Source organism: Camelus ferus, chromosome 6 (genome assembly GCF_009834535.1).
Source record: "Camelus ferus isolate YT-003-E chromosome 6, BCGSAC_Cfer_1.0, whole genome shotgun sequence".
NCBI classification, from domain to species: domain Eukaryota; kingdom Metazoa; phylum Chordata; class Mammalia; order Artiodactyla; family Camelidae; genus Camelus; species Camelus ferus.
In genome coordinates this window covers 30,163,812-30,178,293 of record NC_045701.1, presented here as the reverse complement: position 1 = coordinate 30,178,293, position 14,482 = coordinate 30,163,812, and the positions used below count along the sequence as shown (strand labels likewise).

The 14,482-nt window shown below is 43.3% G+C and overlaps 1 protein-coding gene across 1 annotated transcript; it reads right to left on the bottom strand.

Annotated features, from left to right (window-relative positions):
- Positions 1-6,372: 6,372 nt before the first annotated feature.
- Positions 6,373-13,248, bottom strand: PNP (purine nucleoside phosphorylase). The gene is made up of 6 exons (XM_006191227.3): positions 13,063-13,248; positions 10,298-10,467; positions 8,296-8,399; positions 7,916-8,091; positions 7,612-7,802; positions 6,373-7,044 (listed from the first exon to the last, which is right to left on the bottom strand). The coding sequence occupies exons 1-6, from the start codon at positions 13,071-13,073 to the stop codon at positions 6,827-6,829; spliced, it is 870 nt and encodes a 289-aa protein (XP_006191289.1). The 5' UTR covers positions 13,074-13,248; the 3' UTR covers positions 6,373-6,826.
- Positions 13,249-14,482: the final 1,234 nt, after the last annotated feature.

Genomic DNA, 14,482 nt, shown 5'->3' with positions numbered 1-14,482 from the left:
TACAAAAGCCTTTCTGTGTTCCCTGCTTCTTATTTGCAAGAAAAAGGCTTTAGCCTCTAGACCTTCCTGAGTACCAAAGAGCAGATTCAAACAGTTGCTAATCAGCGAAGTAAAGGAATGCAGAAACAAAAAAGGGGCAATCAATAAACAATACTGCAGGTCCTGGTTCCTCCTCAAAGAATATACATAACAATATCTTTGAGTTCTTTTGCAGGAACTAAGGGCCCTCCCAGTTGGAAGTTGGTAGCTGAGCACAAGATTCCTGGAACACAGCCCTGTTATCTCACCACCAACCAATGAGAAGAAAGTCACACACCCTGTAGCCCTCACTCCAAATTTTGCCTATTAAAAACTTCTCCCCAAAAACCTCTGGGGAGTTTGGGTCTTTTGAGTACCAGCCACTCATTCTCCTTGTGGTCTTGCTGTAAACCTTTCTCTGATCCAGACTCCATCTCAGTTTGTTTGGCCTCGCTGCGCTGGGCACACAAACTTGTGTTCAGTAACAATAACATTGGCCTTCTTGCTGTTGCTAAATTGCCAAGTTCCCTCAGAACCTTTATGCTAGTTGCACCTTCTGCTTGAACGCTGTTCCTTAATCCACTCCCCACTCCTTTGTTTATTCAGGCATCTATTCAAATGCCAGCTCCTGAGGGAAGCCTTTCCTGCACTAAAGAGACAGGAGGGAAGGGGACACGGCACAGCCATTAAAGGAATAACAACACAAATTAGCACCAAGATGGCGAAAAACAACTCCCAGTAGACCTGGAGGCCCAAGATGGTGGGAGATTTGACTTGCAGTACACCTTGAGCTTTATTATACCCTCATTGTAATATACTAGTATGGTAAATGGCACTCCCACAGGTGCCATGACAGTTTCGAGACTGACCATAAAATGTCAAAAAGTGGGCAGTGGCCCAATTCCTGGGAATCCCACCTCCTTCCCCAAAGTAGTTGGAATAACCCTCCTACTCATTAGCATATGAAATTACTGAGCCCATAAAAACTTAACGCTGCACCTCATCGTCAGTGTCTCTCTTGCCTTCTGAGACAGCCCGTACTATCCATGGGGTGCGCATCTCTCTGAACACATCTACTTCTTACTCAATTGCGTCTCACTCTTGAATTCTTTTCTGCGTGAAGCCAAGGACCCTCACTTGATGGGGTGCATCCCAGGGACTGGTCTGAGACCTGGGACATGGCCAACCTCTTATGCCCCATTCTTTTCTGTATCACTACCCTGTTTGAAATCACTTGCTTCTTTATTACTTTCTCTTTTTCTTTTAATGGCCTTACTGAGGTGTATTTCACATGTCATAAAATTCACCCATTTCAAGTGTACAAGTCATATTAGACTCTATGGAAATAAAACAGTAGTTCTCGGTCTAGCCTACCTGTAAGTCAGTGTGAATGTTAGCAAGTGTGCATATGCCCAGAGCCCCTCCGGTGGGAGAACCTTATGTGTCTAAGTTTATACAATACACTATTATACTATCGCTGGGTACATTTTGGTTCTCTAAGTCACCTCCGTCAGACTCTCCTGGCTAAGACATTCTGGTCTGAGAACATTCCTAAACCCAGTATTGTGTAACCATACCAGGAATCAGTTTTCTAGATCTTTGGGAGTCCTGCTAACAAGCCTTTAGACCAACCACAGAGCTATCCTGAAGTAACGAGTCAGTAAGTGGGAAATATTTTAGAAGCTGGACACCCATAAAGAATGGCAGATTGGCAGAAAATATCCATAAGTACTCTTACCCTAATTCCATGCTTGCTTTTTTAAAGGCTAGTGGTTCCTACCCATTTGTGAGGGAGGAGGGTGAGTTGGCAGAGTAAACATCCAAGGAAACCTAATGACTTTCTCCTTCCCCCCGAAATTCATAATCTTGCACTTCAGAGGCTTTGCAGGCCTGTCAAGTCCAGAGTCAGAAACTTCCCACCTCCAAAACAAGCGTATCAAAAATAGCCATTTTGCCAAGTATCAACTTTATTCCCTAATGGCAATTAAATTCTTTTTATATTTTGTTTAATGGAGTGGGTGGGATGCTAACGATGGTAGTAGCTATATACTAAGAGTTGGAAGTAGCGGTGGGGATTAATATTGTGAACTGGAATTAACTTTAGACAATCTTTGATGGGCAAAAAGAACACTTGATAGAACTAGAACACGTCAACCCACACGTAATGTAGTGCTGTGTTGCTACTAATCTTTTATTATAAAATTCTAGCCAGATCTCAAGTAGAGACAGCTCAAAATAAAACAGGAAAAGGAAAGATTGGGGGAGGGAAACAGGTCAAGTGGTAGAGTGCATGCTTAGCATGCACCAAGTCCTGGGTTCAATCCCTAGTACCCCATTAAAAAATAATATAAATATAATAAACAAAGAAAAGGAAAGACTAAGGCTAAAATCAAATAGGTGACAAGCAAAATGGCATTAAAAATGAATAAAAGAGAGAAAGAAAAGAGAACAGGAGAAAGAGATTGGCGAGTGAGATAAAGTAAGCCTCCTAAAAGAACAAACTCAGAATGAAAGTGAAAAGTGAAAAACCAAATGGAGGGGTGGGGATTCTGTGACCCCAAAACAAGAGAACAAAGGCAGATTAATCCCAAACAATATCAAATCTAATTTAAGCCAAAGCTAAAAATCTGGAAAAAAAGATTAAAGGCAGGGAATTTTCCATTTTTATTAAAATCCAAATTTACAGTAACAGAAAAACAAGGCAGACAGTAAGTGTTTATTCAAAAGATGTCCCTTAGAAACAAAGTACAATTATGAAAAGCAGAGGCTTATTTACAAGGAAAAGAGCAATGCAAACCTGAGCCAAATCAAGTTTAGATGCAAGGCACATTCTCCCTCACCTTCTTGTTTTAAAGGGGCAGCAGGTGGCATTATCTATTTGTCTCTATTTCTAGTAGCAATCAACAAACAGGATGGGAAATAACCGAAAAGAAAAAGAAAAAGACCAGATTCTTCCTTTCCTGCTAAAAAATGTGAGGATGTCAAGGATCCTTGACAGCATTGACCTCTTTCATTAAGTCAGCACACTAGTTTGCTAATGTGAAAACATCTCCAAGATATATTAAAACAAAATAAAGGAGCCAGGTGCCAAACGGTATGTATAACATGCTAACTTCTGTGTATAATAATAGGAGAAAAAAAATTAAGATATGTATTTTTTAATTTATTTGTATTTTTATAAAACCTGAAAGAATGCACAAGAAGCTAATAAAAGTGGCTCCTAGTGGGGTGGGGAAGGAAGGGCAGATGGAAGATAGAATTAATGTGAAATTTTTCACTGTATACATTTTACGTTGCCTAATTTTTTAACTATGTGATGATATCACCTATTCAAAATTTTAATCTAAAGAAAGAGAGAAAACTAACTTAAGTGTATATTTTCATTTCTAAATTGCTTACATTCTTACCTTTATGTTTTATTTTATAACAGCATTTTCTTTCAAACACTACAAAAGACCTCAACTTGATTAAAAATAAAATACTTCACACCACCAATTATACTATTCTACACAGCTAATTTGAGGGGAAATTAATTCTATCATCAAAGCAAATCTCTCTGCTTCTAATTAGGCTTCAATCCATCAAAACACTGCAGTGTGATTTCCACCAATCAGTCCTTAGTTTAAAAGCCTTAAATGGCTGACCACGTGCCTAGAAAATAAGGTTCTTACTTCTCAGCCTGAAGTCAGAACCGGAAACAATCTAACCCCTCTCCACCTTATCTCCAAGTGCTCCCATTCATGATTTCTTCAATTTAGCTATTCCAGTCTGTTCAGAGACTCCTGAATTTGCCTGCATGAAGCACCTTCAGCCACATCCTCTTCACCCATCTTGCCTGTAAAGCCTAACTCAAGTCCTGCCTGTCCCTTTCCCACTCCCCATCCTCTGCAGTTCATGTTATCATTGGCACTTAAGCATATGCTACTTCTCACACATTATTGTATTCCTCTTTCAAAAGCAATTTTTCTAAACAATGACAATACAACACATGAAAAGAGAAAAAAAACGAACACAAAGTGTTTTCAAGTTTTTAAAAAAAACAGCTTTACTGAGATATAATTCACATGCAATAAAATTCATACCCCCTTGAAACTAGAATTCTAGTTAATTTATAATTAATAATTATTACCTACAATTAAATGACTATTACTTGCCTGTAGCTAATTTCCCTGTCATAGTTTAGTTTGTACTAAAGAATATACAATTTTGTAATACAGCATTGTAAATCAACTATACGCCAATTTAAAAAAAAATTTAAAAATAGATAAACAAGGTCCTACTGTATAGCATAGGGAACTATATTCAATATCTTGTAATAATCTGTAATGAAAAAGAATATGAAAAATATACATGTATATGTATACTTGAATCACTATGCTGTACACCAGAAACTAACACTACATTGTTAATCAACTGTACTTCAATTAAATAAAGTAAAAAAAAAATGCAACTTTGTTCTGTTACCATGGCTGTATATTTAACGCCCTAACATGAATTCAGTAATATATACTTGTATAGAGGTTTTTTTAGACTCTTGAATCAGGACATCAAATGCATAAATTTCTTCATGAATCTAGTATTCTATAATGAAATACATGACACCTTTTATACCTCAATAGCTAGAAATGCCCTTAAATTTTCCACTCAAGTCTCTCTGGGACATATTTTTCAGGTGGCACCTTTCTGGTTCCTGATCCATCTCACCAGAGGCAGATCAGGGGTAAGAAAGCCAAGCACCAAACGCAGCCCTCATCTAACTTCCAAATACCCATCTGCTATGTACTCATGTCTTCTGCTCTAGTCATACCTGTTGTGAAAATGACCCACGGACATGCTTAGTGCTTTTCACATCCCTGTGCTTTGGCTCACTGATAGGAAATCTTCTTCCTTTTCATCCTTTAAGACTAAGCTCAAAGTTAAACAACCTTTCTCGCCATAACCAATCCTCACAGTCCCGTGTATGCAGTTTGTCCTTTGGGCTCACAAAATATGTGACCCATACCTATTTTATACCACCTTATATTAACAGTTACTAGCTTTACAAATGTGTATCTCTTTAGATTGTAGGGCACTTGAGAGGAAAAGACTGTTTTCATATTCTCAATTTTAATGTTTTTGTAGCTAGGAGTGTTATACAGAGATACTCAATAACCTGATTAAAAAGAAACATCTCAAATTGTGAATCACTATATTGTACACCTGTAACATATAATATTGTACATCAATAAAAAATGAATTAAAAATGTCTGTAAGCCACCTCATTAAATGGACAAGTTACAGTTGTGTACATTTCTAAAGGACACCATCCTCCCTTCTACACCAGCTCTCTCAGACAAATGACAGATGCTAACAGATTGTCAAGCAGGGTTTTAGAGGCAGGGTGAAGGTACAAAGAACTGATGAAAGGAAGTGTGGTTAGTTACAGGGCCACACCAGGATGCTCTTTCTTTGTGCTGGGCTCAGCTAAGTAGGCCAGTTACCAAAGGATGATTTGAAAGAGTTGTCAAAAGCTTTCCTTCAAAATGCCTCTTCTTTATAATGCTGCCACTAACTGAAATGTTAACCACTCTTAGAGGCTCATCCAGCTTTGTCAGAAGGCAAATAGGCCTGGGAGGGTAGTATGGTTTTCAAACATGCCAGCCAGCTGAATGCAAGTTGATAAGCACAAACAGAGCAGTGAGCCAACAAACGGCAATGCCTGGACACACATCACGGGGAGGTTCTGACCAAGCACAGCGAAGAGATAGACTAGAGCCCAGGAAGAAAGCAGTGAGGGAAGGAGGTGCTCCAAGAGAAGAAGCCGAGTAAGAGTGGACTCCATGGGTTGTCTGGGGCTGGCAGGACTAATTGGCCGTGGAGTGGTGGCAGCAGAGGAAGGGCTATTTGCTGCTGCACTGTCAGGATGGAGGGAAGGAGTATGTGGCTACCCTTAATCATGTCAGACGTTGAAGTAGGGGACTGAAGGAAACCAACAGGAAATATAACTAGGGCTTAACAAGAAAGTGCAGCTATGGAACAGAAACTGAGACCAGCGTACAAATTCAGATATCCCTGAAGGAGAGTAGCCAGCGGGGGAAATGACTGCAAAGCAAAGGGACAGGGGCAAGACGGGTCTGCGGTGGGGGGATGTGGCCATCAGGTGCCAGAAGTTAGCCCTTCCTCCCTTATCTTCTAACACTTTCTCTTCCTCCTTTTTGCCTTTCCTTCATTCTGTCCTGCACCACATACTTCCTCATCTCAGCTCTCAGCTGTCTGAGAAGCAGTCAGTCAAGCAGGACATGGGGTCCCACAGCCTTTCATTCTAACCTTAATCGGTGCCCCAGCCTTACTCCAGATTACACAAAAATGAAGAAATTATTTCATCTTTCTTTTTATTCTACAAATATGTTAAGTATAAACATCCAAAAGGAATGGGCTGTCCCTTGTGTGGTCTCCAGTGCTTTGGGGAGGCAGAACCAAGCCCCCAGGAATGTGAGAGGTTCATTTCCGAAGAGCTAGTAGTAGTTACTGCGCAGAGTTCAACGGCTCAAGTCAAATCCTGGGCGTGTCCCCAAGTGTGTGGTAGGGCTTGGGCTCCAGCTCATGTGGACAAATAGGGGTGGAAATTATTTGAGATGACAACTGAGCAAAAGAAGACCCAGCACTAGAAAGTTCTGCTGGGAGAGAAGTAGGGAAGGTGACGAATGGGGAGCCTCCTCTTCTTTCTGCCACCACCTCAAGGCAGAGGCACGTGACCCCAGAAAGAGGCTGAAGTAGGTAGCAGTTTCTTGGCTCCCATAAGAGAGAGGCCAGACCACTCCAGGGCCAGTTAACTGGCCTTGCCAGGCAGCGGAATACTGGCCACAAGAATGGAGACAAACTGTTCCAGTTTCTGTGCCGCTTGTTTCCCGGCCTCTAGGACTTCCTCGTGATTAGCCTTCTCCTGGTTTTCATAATCTAAGATGGCCTTGTTCGTGATGAGGGAGAAACCAAAGACCCGCAGTCCGCAGTGCCTTGCGACGATCACTTCTGGTACTGTGCTCATGCCTGACGTGGAGAAGGAAGGAAACCAATCGTCAGGATCTGCAGATGACTCTTTTCCTCACCCGTTAGCCTCACCTCCACTCATCACTTCATTGACAATTTCACATCTCAAAAAAACACCCAAAGCAGCTAAATCATTCTCGAGGTCAGGTTGTTCTGTTGCCTTAGAGAGGTGGGCCTTGGAGGGTCTTAACATATTTTTATAAATATTACCATTGCAATACTTTATTTCTCTATGTTTGTGGTCATACTAAAGTCAGTTCTAATAATGCAGTTCTATTTTCCAGCCAGGGGTACAGAAAGTAGCTATAAAGGATATTTGTTAGAATAATCTTTAGAAACAGTCATCAAATCATAGAAAGGTCATCAGCATTACAGTGGTTAAAGCCCTTGGTGCTGGATGGTGCATCGATGTTACAACACACCAAACCCCCCACCTCATTTAAAGTCAGTTTAATTCAGTCCTCCCTTAAGTCAGATCGTCTTTCAATTTACTATCTTTCACTCCTTCCTATCCTTTGTTACCAGAACCCTCCCTCTTCAAGCCTCCAGCCAAGTTCCCCTTCTCACCAACGGCATCCGCCCCCAGCTTCTGCAGCAGACGACACTCTGCCACAGTCTCAAAGCTGGGGCCCGCCACCATCACATAGGTGCCTTCCTGTAACTCTCTCTGCTCCCCCATTTGTTTCCAGGTACTGTGAGCCTTCCGCCTCATATCCCGGTCGTACGCATCAGACATCGCAGGGAAACGAACTCCAAACCTAGGGCACAGGATGGATTATCCAAGATTAATGGATTACAGTGAGCTCTCTCCTCGCTCGCAGACAAGTCCTTAAAGCCAACCCATTTATACACAAAGGAGCAGGATAGGTACCTTTCCTCATTGGGCCCTCGGAGAGGGTTCTCACCACAGAGACCAGGTAGGTTGATGTGATCGCGGATCAACATGATATCTCCAACTTCAAACTTGGGGTTGAGCCCTCCAGCTGCATTAGTGACCATTAGGGTGTCCACACCCAGAAGCTGGAAAACCCTCACAGGGAATGTCACCTTAGAGGCAAAAGATAAAAGATCAGAGAGTGTTCTTTAAAATTTCATCAGTCAACTCCTGCAGATGAGCGTGACCTACATCATGAAAGAAGAGAAAGGAGGGAACCAAAAATCTACCTTGCCCAAGTAGGTAGGTAATAAAATAAGATGGAGAGCTCTCTTTCCCTTCTTGCAGACCCAGCCAGGCTTGTGCCCCCGATTTACCTTCCAGAGTGGGTAGCCTTCATACAGGTGGAACCTGCCCTGCATCATCACACAGGCTCTGCCATTCAAGAACCCAAACACCAGTCGACCAGCATGACCTGGCACTATACAAAAAAGGAAAGGAAATGAATGGAATGATGCTTTCATACAATGCATATCCACTGAGCACCTCCCATCAGCCAACTCACAGTGCTCAACATGTGAGGGTGTCATTAACCAAAAGAAAACATTATCATCTCCACTCTCAGAAAGTTTAAGTCTGATGGGGAGACAGAAATTAATCATAAAACTTACACGTAAGTACATCCTGAGATTAGAGCTATGGGAGTAAGGATGTTCAATGTAAACATACATCAATTTCTTTTTAAAGAAATGTCAAAAGAATGAGAAAGCCACACTGCAAGAGAATAAAAATGAGTAAAAAGTAAATGGGTAATAATGAATGCAGTGAGTGTTATAATTATAGGCTTCTTTTCCAAAATTCTCAACATGTGTATTTGTATTCATTACCCTAATGAAACTATATGCCTCCTCCTCACTCCTGAAAGAGAGCTCATGGTATATTGAAGCTTCCTAAAGAAGTTACAGACAAGGGAGAAAGGGGCTGATGTCAGACCCATACAAATCTCCTCCTTTTTGACCCACAAAACAGTCCTGTGGGAATACAAGCCCTCAATGGGGCATGCAGGGGCGTGGGAGTGCAAAGATAACTCCTCATACAGACACAGTAACCATTACTACCATTTCCCTTATCTGGCATTTCTCCTTTAATGGACATGGCCAACCTATCCCTCAGGGAATGGATGGTCTGGGAGAGGGACCAAAACCAAGGAGAGTTGAGGGATACTCAGAGGTTGAGGAGCTTATATTAAAAAAAAAAAAAAAAATACCAGTGATAGAGCAGGGGGGGACACAGTTAAGAAAACCCAAATGGAGTATAAAAAAATTAGTTGATAAAGTTTAAAAAAAATTAATCCACTTATCACTTGGTGCAGTGCCCTTCTCACTGGGGTTAGGAGTGGCAGGTGGAGCCAATGTCCCTACTATCTCCCTTAGAAAACTTTGCTCTCCCTTCTTTCTTTTTAATATTGCCTTCTCCAACCCCCATTCCCTCCTGCCTGCTCTAGTCTCCCAGTCTTGCTCCAAGGGGTTTGGGGAAAATACCTGTTCAAAGTCTTAGCTCTCCAGGGAAAAGAGGAAGGAAGGTAGAAACTTGGAAAATTAATGAATAAGCCAAGGGAAGTTAGTTATCCGAGAAATTAATAAGTAAACCAAATAAACTACCCTTGCCCTTCACTTGTCCCTGTTTCACCGTCCCTTTTCTAAGCCTTGCCTTAGAGCTTTAGGCTGCTGTGAGGATGCTGGGTATACTGTTCTCAGGTCCCACAGAACTGCACTGTGCAGAGGGTGCCTGTCCCCCTCCAAAGGGCCAGTGAGAATCAGGTCTTGTGTATTCACGTATTATCTGGGTATTTGTCTGCGAGAACATGGCAGTCAACACGTGTTCATTTGTTGCTGTGACCAGTGTGTGCTTTCTCCCAGGTCTGGAGCTAGAGCTGGGAAGACTGGGAATGGCAGGAACACATAGGAGAGGTCTGATTTTGTCCTGGGAGGTTACAGGCACTGCTTTGTCCACTTAAGCTATGGAATAAAAGAAATGAGACGGGTTTATGAGGATGTGGTGACCATGGCATGTGTGGGGAAAGAGGGTGTGGGGGAAGTATTTCAGAGCTTAAGGAGTTGAGTCATTAAGGCATAGGAAATATGGCATCATTTAGTACCTTGGACACACACATGCCCTGTCTGTTACAAAATTTCTACCAGGGGATTTTCCCTCTAAAGTCATTCTGAATCTTGGTGGGGTTTCCCTTCTCTTACAAGAGTTGTCTCTAGTCAAATGCTACAGAGGATAACCAGAAGTAGGCAGCTGTAGAAGCAATATCCCCCCAGTAGAATCCCATCAATATCCCTCAGTCCCATCCCTCCTCCCCCTTGCCAGTACCTGTACTTCTAGGAAAGTTTGGTATCTCCTTGTAGTCAAAGATCTGGGTCTGAGTTAATCTATCAGTCAGACCTCCTAACCCAGAACCACAGATCACTGCCACTTGAGGTCGGTGCTTGGTGTGAGACAGAAGCCATTTGGCAGTGGTCTGATAATCTTCATATGTGAATCTAGGGGGGGAAAAAAGGAAAATCAAGGTAAGTTTCACTCCCATCCCAAGGGCATCATAAACTAATGACCTTCAGTGTAGAAAGGCTGGCAGGGGTATCAAGGAGACAGGGGACCGAGAAGCTGGCCAAGGAGCTGCCCAAAAGGAGGCTCTTCTCTCTCAGAAGAGGCCACTCTAAGCTCACCTACCCGCTACTCCTCTTTCTGAAAGTCTGACGCAAAACTCCTGCCTCATTCCAGAGCCTGGCAAGTTAACGATGCTTATGTTTCCACCACCAGCCCCAACCCCAGTTTTGCTACTGGCAGGATGAATATGTCTCCTGTGACAAAGATTTAGAGAGAAAGGGCTTATAGTCTACAGAGAAGTACAGTGAAATAATCACATCAAGGACTGTTAAAGGGCTGGGCCAGAGGATGAAAGATAAGAAGTACACTCAAAATGGAATTAAGACCTTCTTTAGGGAGGGACAGACCCAATACAATCCTCCTTAGTACCCTACCTATCTGCTAGAAACACTCAAAATGTAATTAATTACCCTGAGGGTAGAGATAAACCTAATTTCCTTTTGGACCCTTACCCTCCAGCAGTCAGACAAATAATAAGGGCTAATAAATGTTTTGATTGACACACACACAAAAAAGCCATATGAACATTCCTAGTAGAGGTCTATGTGCCAGTTAGTTCCCCAGTATCCTTAATTCTGTGATTCCCTGGACCCACACAGATCCTTATCATATGGAATTGCAAGGGGTATTCAAGACTACATTCTAAACAAGTTACTGCACAAAAAAAGCAAAAACCCAGGCCACTACTCTGGGTGTCAGTGGCTGGAGCAGAACTGACTGCCCATGTTTCTCAGCAGCAGTTTGTGAAAAATAGACTCTGGAGCCCACCCCTGCAGATGGATAATTCTGGAGAGAGGCCTGGAATCTCCAGTCCTTACAGAAGGTGTGCCTCAGGTAATTTTTTTTTTTTAATTGAAGTATAGTCGGTTTACAACATTGTGTTAATTTTTGGTATACAGCATAGTGATTCATTTATGTGTGTGTGTGTGTGTGTGTATTCATTTTCATATTCTTTGTCCTCAGGTAACTCTGATTCATAAATTCACAATTTCTGGTCTAGCAGGAAGCAGAACTCAACCTGGATTCTAGTCCCAATTTTGTCTTTTTAGAAAAGTAACTTGTGCTTCAAATTCTTTCCTCAAGTATAAAGCAAGGGAATGTAATCGACCTCACCAATCCTATAGGCTCAGTTAGAAAATGAATTAAAAACTTGCTCACGAGCTTGGAAGACCTTTGACTCCATAAATCACGGTTCAGTCCACAGCACTTGAGCCTTTTCCCCGACTTTTCCCCCCGCTTGTGTTTTCCTCCTTGCCTTTTCCTATCTTTCCTTCTCTTTACCAAGGGCCAAGGATCTTTGCCCTTCAGAGACCTAAAGACTTACACTTACTCAGAAGCCAGATATCCCCAAGAATCAGCTGGGAATTTTTCTCACAATTCCAGCCCAGTTCTGTCACACCTATCTGGAAAAACCAAGCGTGGGTGGGGGGAACTAAGGTGTGACAGAGCTGAATACAATTAACCAAGCTTCCAGAGGAAGCCTTTTTCCTCAAAAGCAGTGTCTTTGAAACCAGATGACTACAGTACACCAGGCTACCCTCTGGGAAGTAGCTAGGTAAGGGATGAGGTGGGGGAAATAGAACTGAGGTCACTGGATGATGAAGAGAGAAGCAGTGAGATGGTAAAAGTTAATCAAACAGCATCCCCAAGAGGTGCAAAGTAAATGAAAGAAGTGTGAAGCTCTGGCCACCCAGCACCTCTGGCCACAGCTTACCCTCATTGGCCATCAGTCTCCCAAGAACTTTCTCAGTCCCTGGGCATCCCAAAACCACTGTGATCCCTAATGCTGGAGATTTAGGCTAGGAGTTCCAGGACCAAAGCAGAAATGAGCTTTCCAAGATGGGGTGAGGGAACAAGGCAGTGTCTGTTGCCCAGATCAACGAAAAAGAATTTCCTTCTCTCCTAGGAGACTCCATCCCCAACTTAATTGGACCTCTAACTTGGATGGAAGAGAGGTGTTGGTAAGGGAGGTAAGCAATCTCTCTTCTGAAGGCGGAATCCTAAATACGGGCACAAAAGTATCACGCGGCTTTACATAGACTCTAGAATAGGAATCCGTGATGAGCACATGGGTTGAGAAGACCTCTTCCTGTGGGGGTGGGGGTGGGGGTGAGTATGCTCCCTCTACACTCACACATAAACGTGCGCGTTGGCACGCACACGCGCACACACACACACACCCCGGCTCCTTTTACTAGCGGACTACGCTCTACTAATCTGTCCCCTTCCTGCTCAGGTGGCGCCACTTTGCTGGATTCCCGCGCGCGCCCCTGCCAGCGCTGGCCGCCCCACGGCTCTGTCGCCTTGCCCCTGACACTAGGCTCCGAGCCGGGCCTCTCTGCATCTCCCGGGCACTCGCTCTCCCTCCCGACCCCCTGGAGGCCCAGAATGCTGGGTTTCCTGGTCTCGAAGACAACCATTTCCCCTCCCCAGGGGCCCCCAGGGTTCCCTGGGCCTGGTGCCCGCCTCACCCGATCTCCATTGTCCCGCCGACGCCCTTTCGAAGAGTTTGCCCTTCTCAGCTAAGATCTGCTCAGCTGAGCTCAGCCGCTGTTACCCGGTGCAGTCCACACAGTTAGCGCACTGTTCTCACCGCGCTGGCTTATATACCGCCAGCGCCGGAGTCCCCAGCCAATGGCAGGAAAGTACGCAGCCGGCCCATCTCCATGGTGACGTGCCCTGACTCAATTGCCCCAGGCTAAACTGTAAATCTAATCCGAGTTCTTTCCAGCTGCTTTACCTTTCTCGCGCCCCACCCTACCCCCCGGGTGTAGGGGGAGGAGGGGAGCATCCAGCGTTTGGCCTCGGCACTCATTGCTTACAGTAGGACCGGAGTTTCCAGCGCGGAAACCTGTGAGGGAAGAGGGCTAGAAGTCGGGAGGAGAGCTCCCGAACCATCTAACTGCAGCCCAATTTCTGGTTGTGCCTACAGCAAATCGTGAGAGATTTAAAAAGAGAACATATTAAACCTTAGGTCGCGCAACCCCAGAATAAAATTAAGTGAGCCTGTGTCTGAGTTGCTTCCCGGACACAGGAAACAGGGTCGAACCTAGCAAGAATGACGATCTGGAGGTTACAGGATTTGGGAGAACATATCCGGGTCTAAATCTTCTCTCCAGATGGGGAGAAGAAAAAGTTCTTCTCCGGCGAGAATTCCCGGATCCTTGCACAAGGATGCAGCAAATCCCCTTCTCCAGGTGTTTCCAAACTCTCTATAGATATTAAGCTTTGGGATTTGGAAATGAGAAATGGGAATTCCCCGAATTATATGATATTCATAAAATACTTCCATGTATTCTTTACTTATTATTATGGATATCTTAAAAAACTGTATATGGATATCTAAATAAATAAAGTTAATAGTATTTACAAAGTATTATAGTCTATAGCAAATGTTCAAATGTTGGAGAATGTGAGTATTATTGGGTAGTGTTCCAACAGTAAGCCAAAACCAGCCCACAGCCTGTTTTGGTAAAATAAAAGTTTTACTGGAAAACTCATACACACACACACACACAAATTCCTATATCCCCCACACAGACTGGGAAAGGATGGGGAGGATAGGGTGGGGATGGGATAGGGAAACAATCCTTTGTGTTACAGACAGACAGTCCCTTGATTTACACAATACTGGATCCAAGCAATTCAAATAACTAGAGAAGGACTCTTCCTCCAAATGAAAATTTCTGTAACAGAACTACACGATATAATGTCTTTGTAAGACAGCTATTTCCTGCCTTCACTTTTACAAGTTCAACCAAGTTCACATACAATCACAAATCAATGGTCCTTGCTTAGATATTGGAATCCTCCACCCCTTTCCACTCTCCTAAACTCTAACATTTCCTGCTTATCGTTATACCATCACCGTGTCCCAAGTCACTGTTTCCC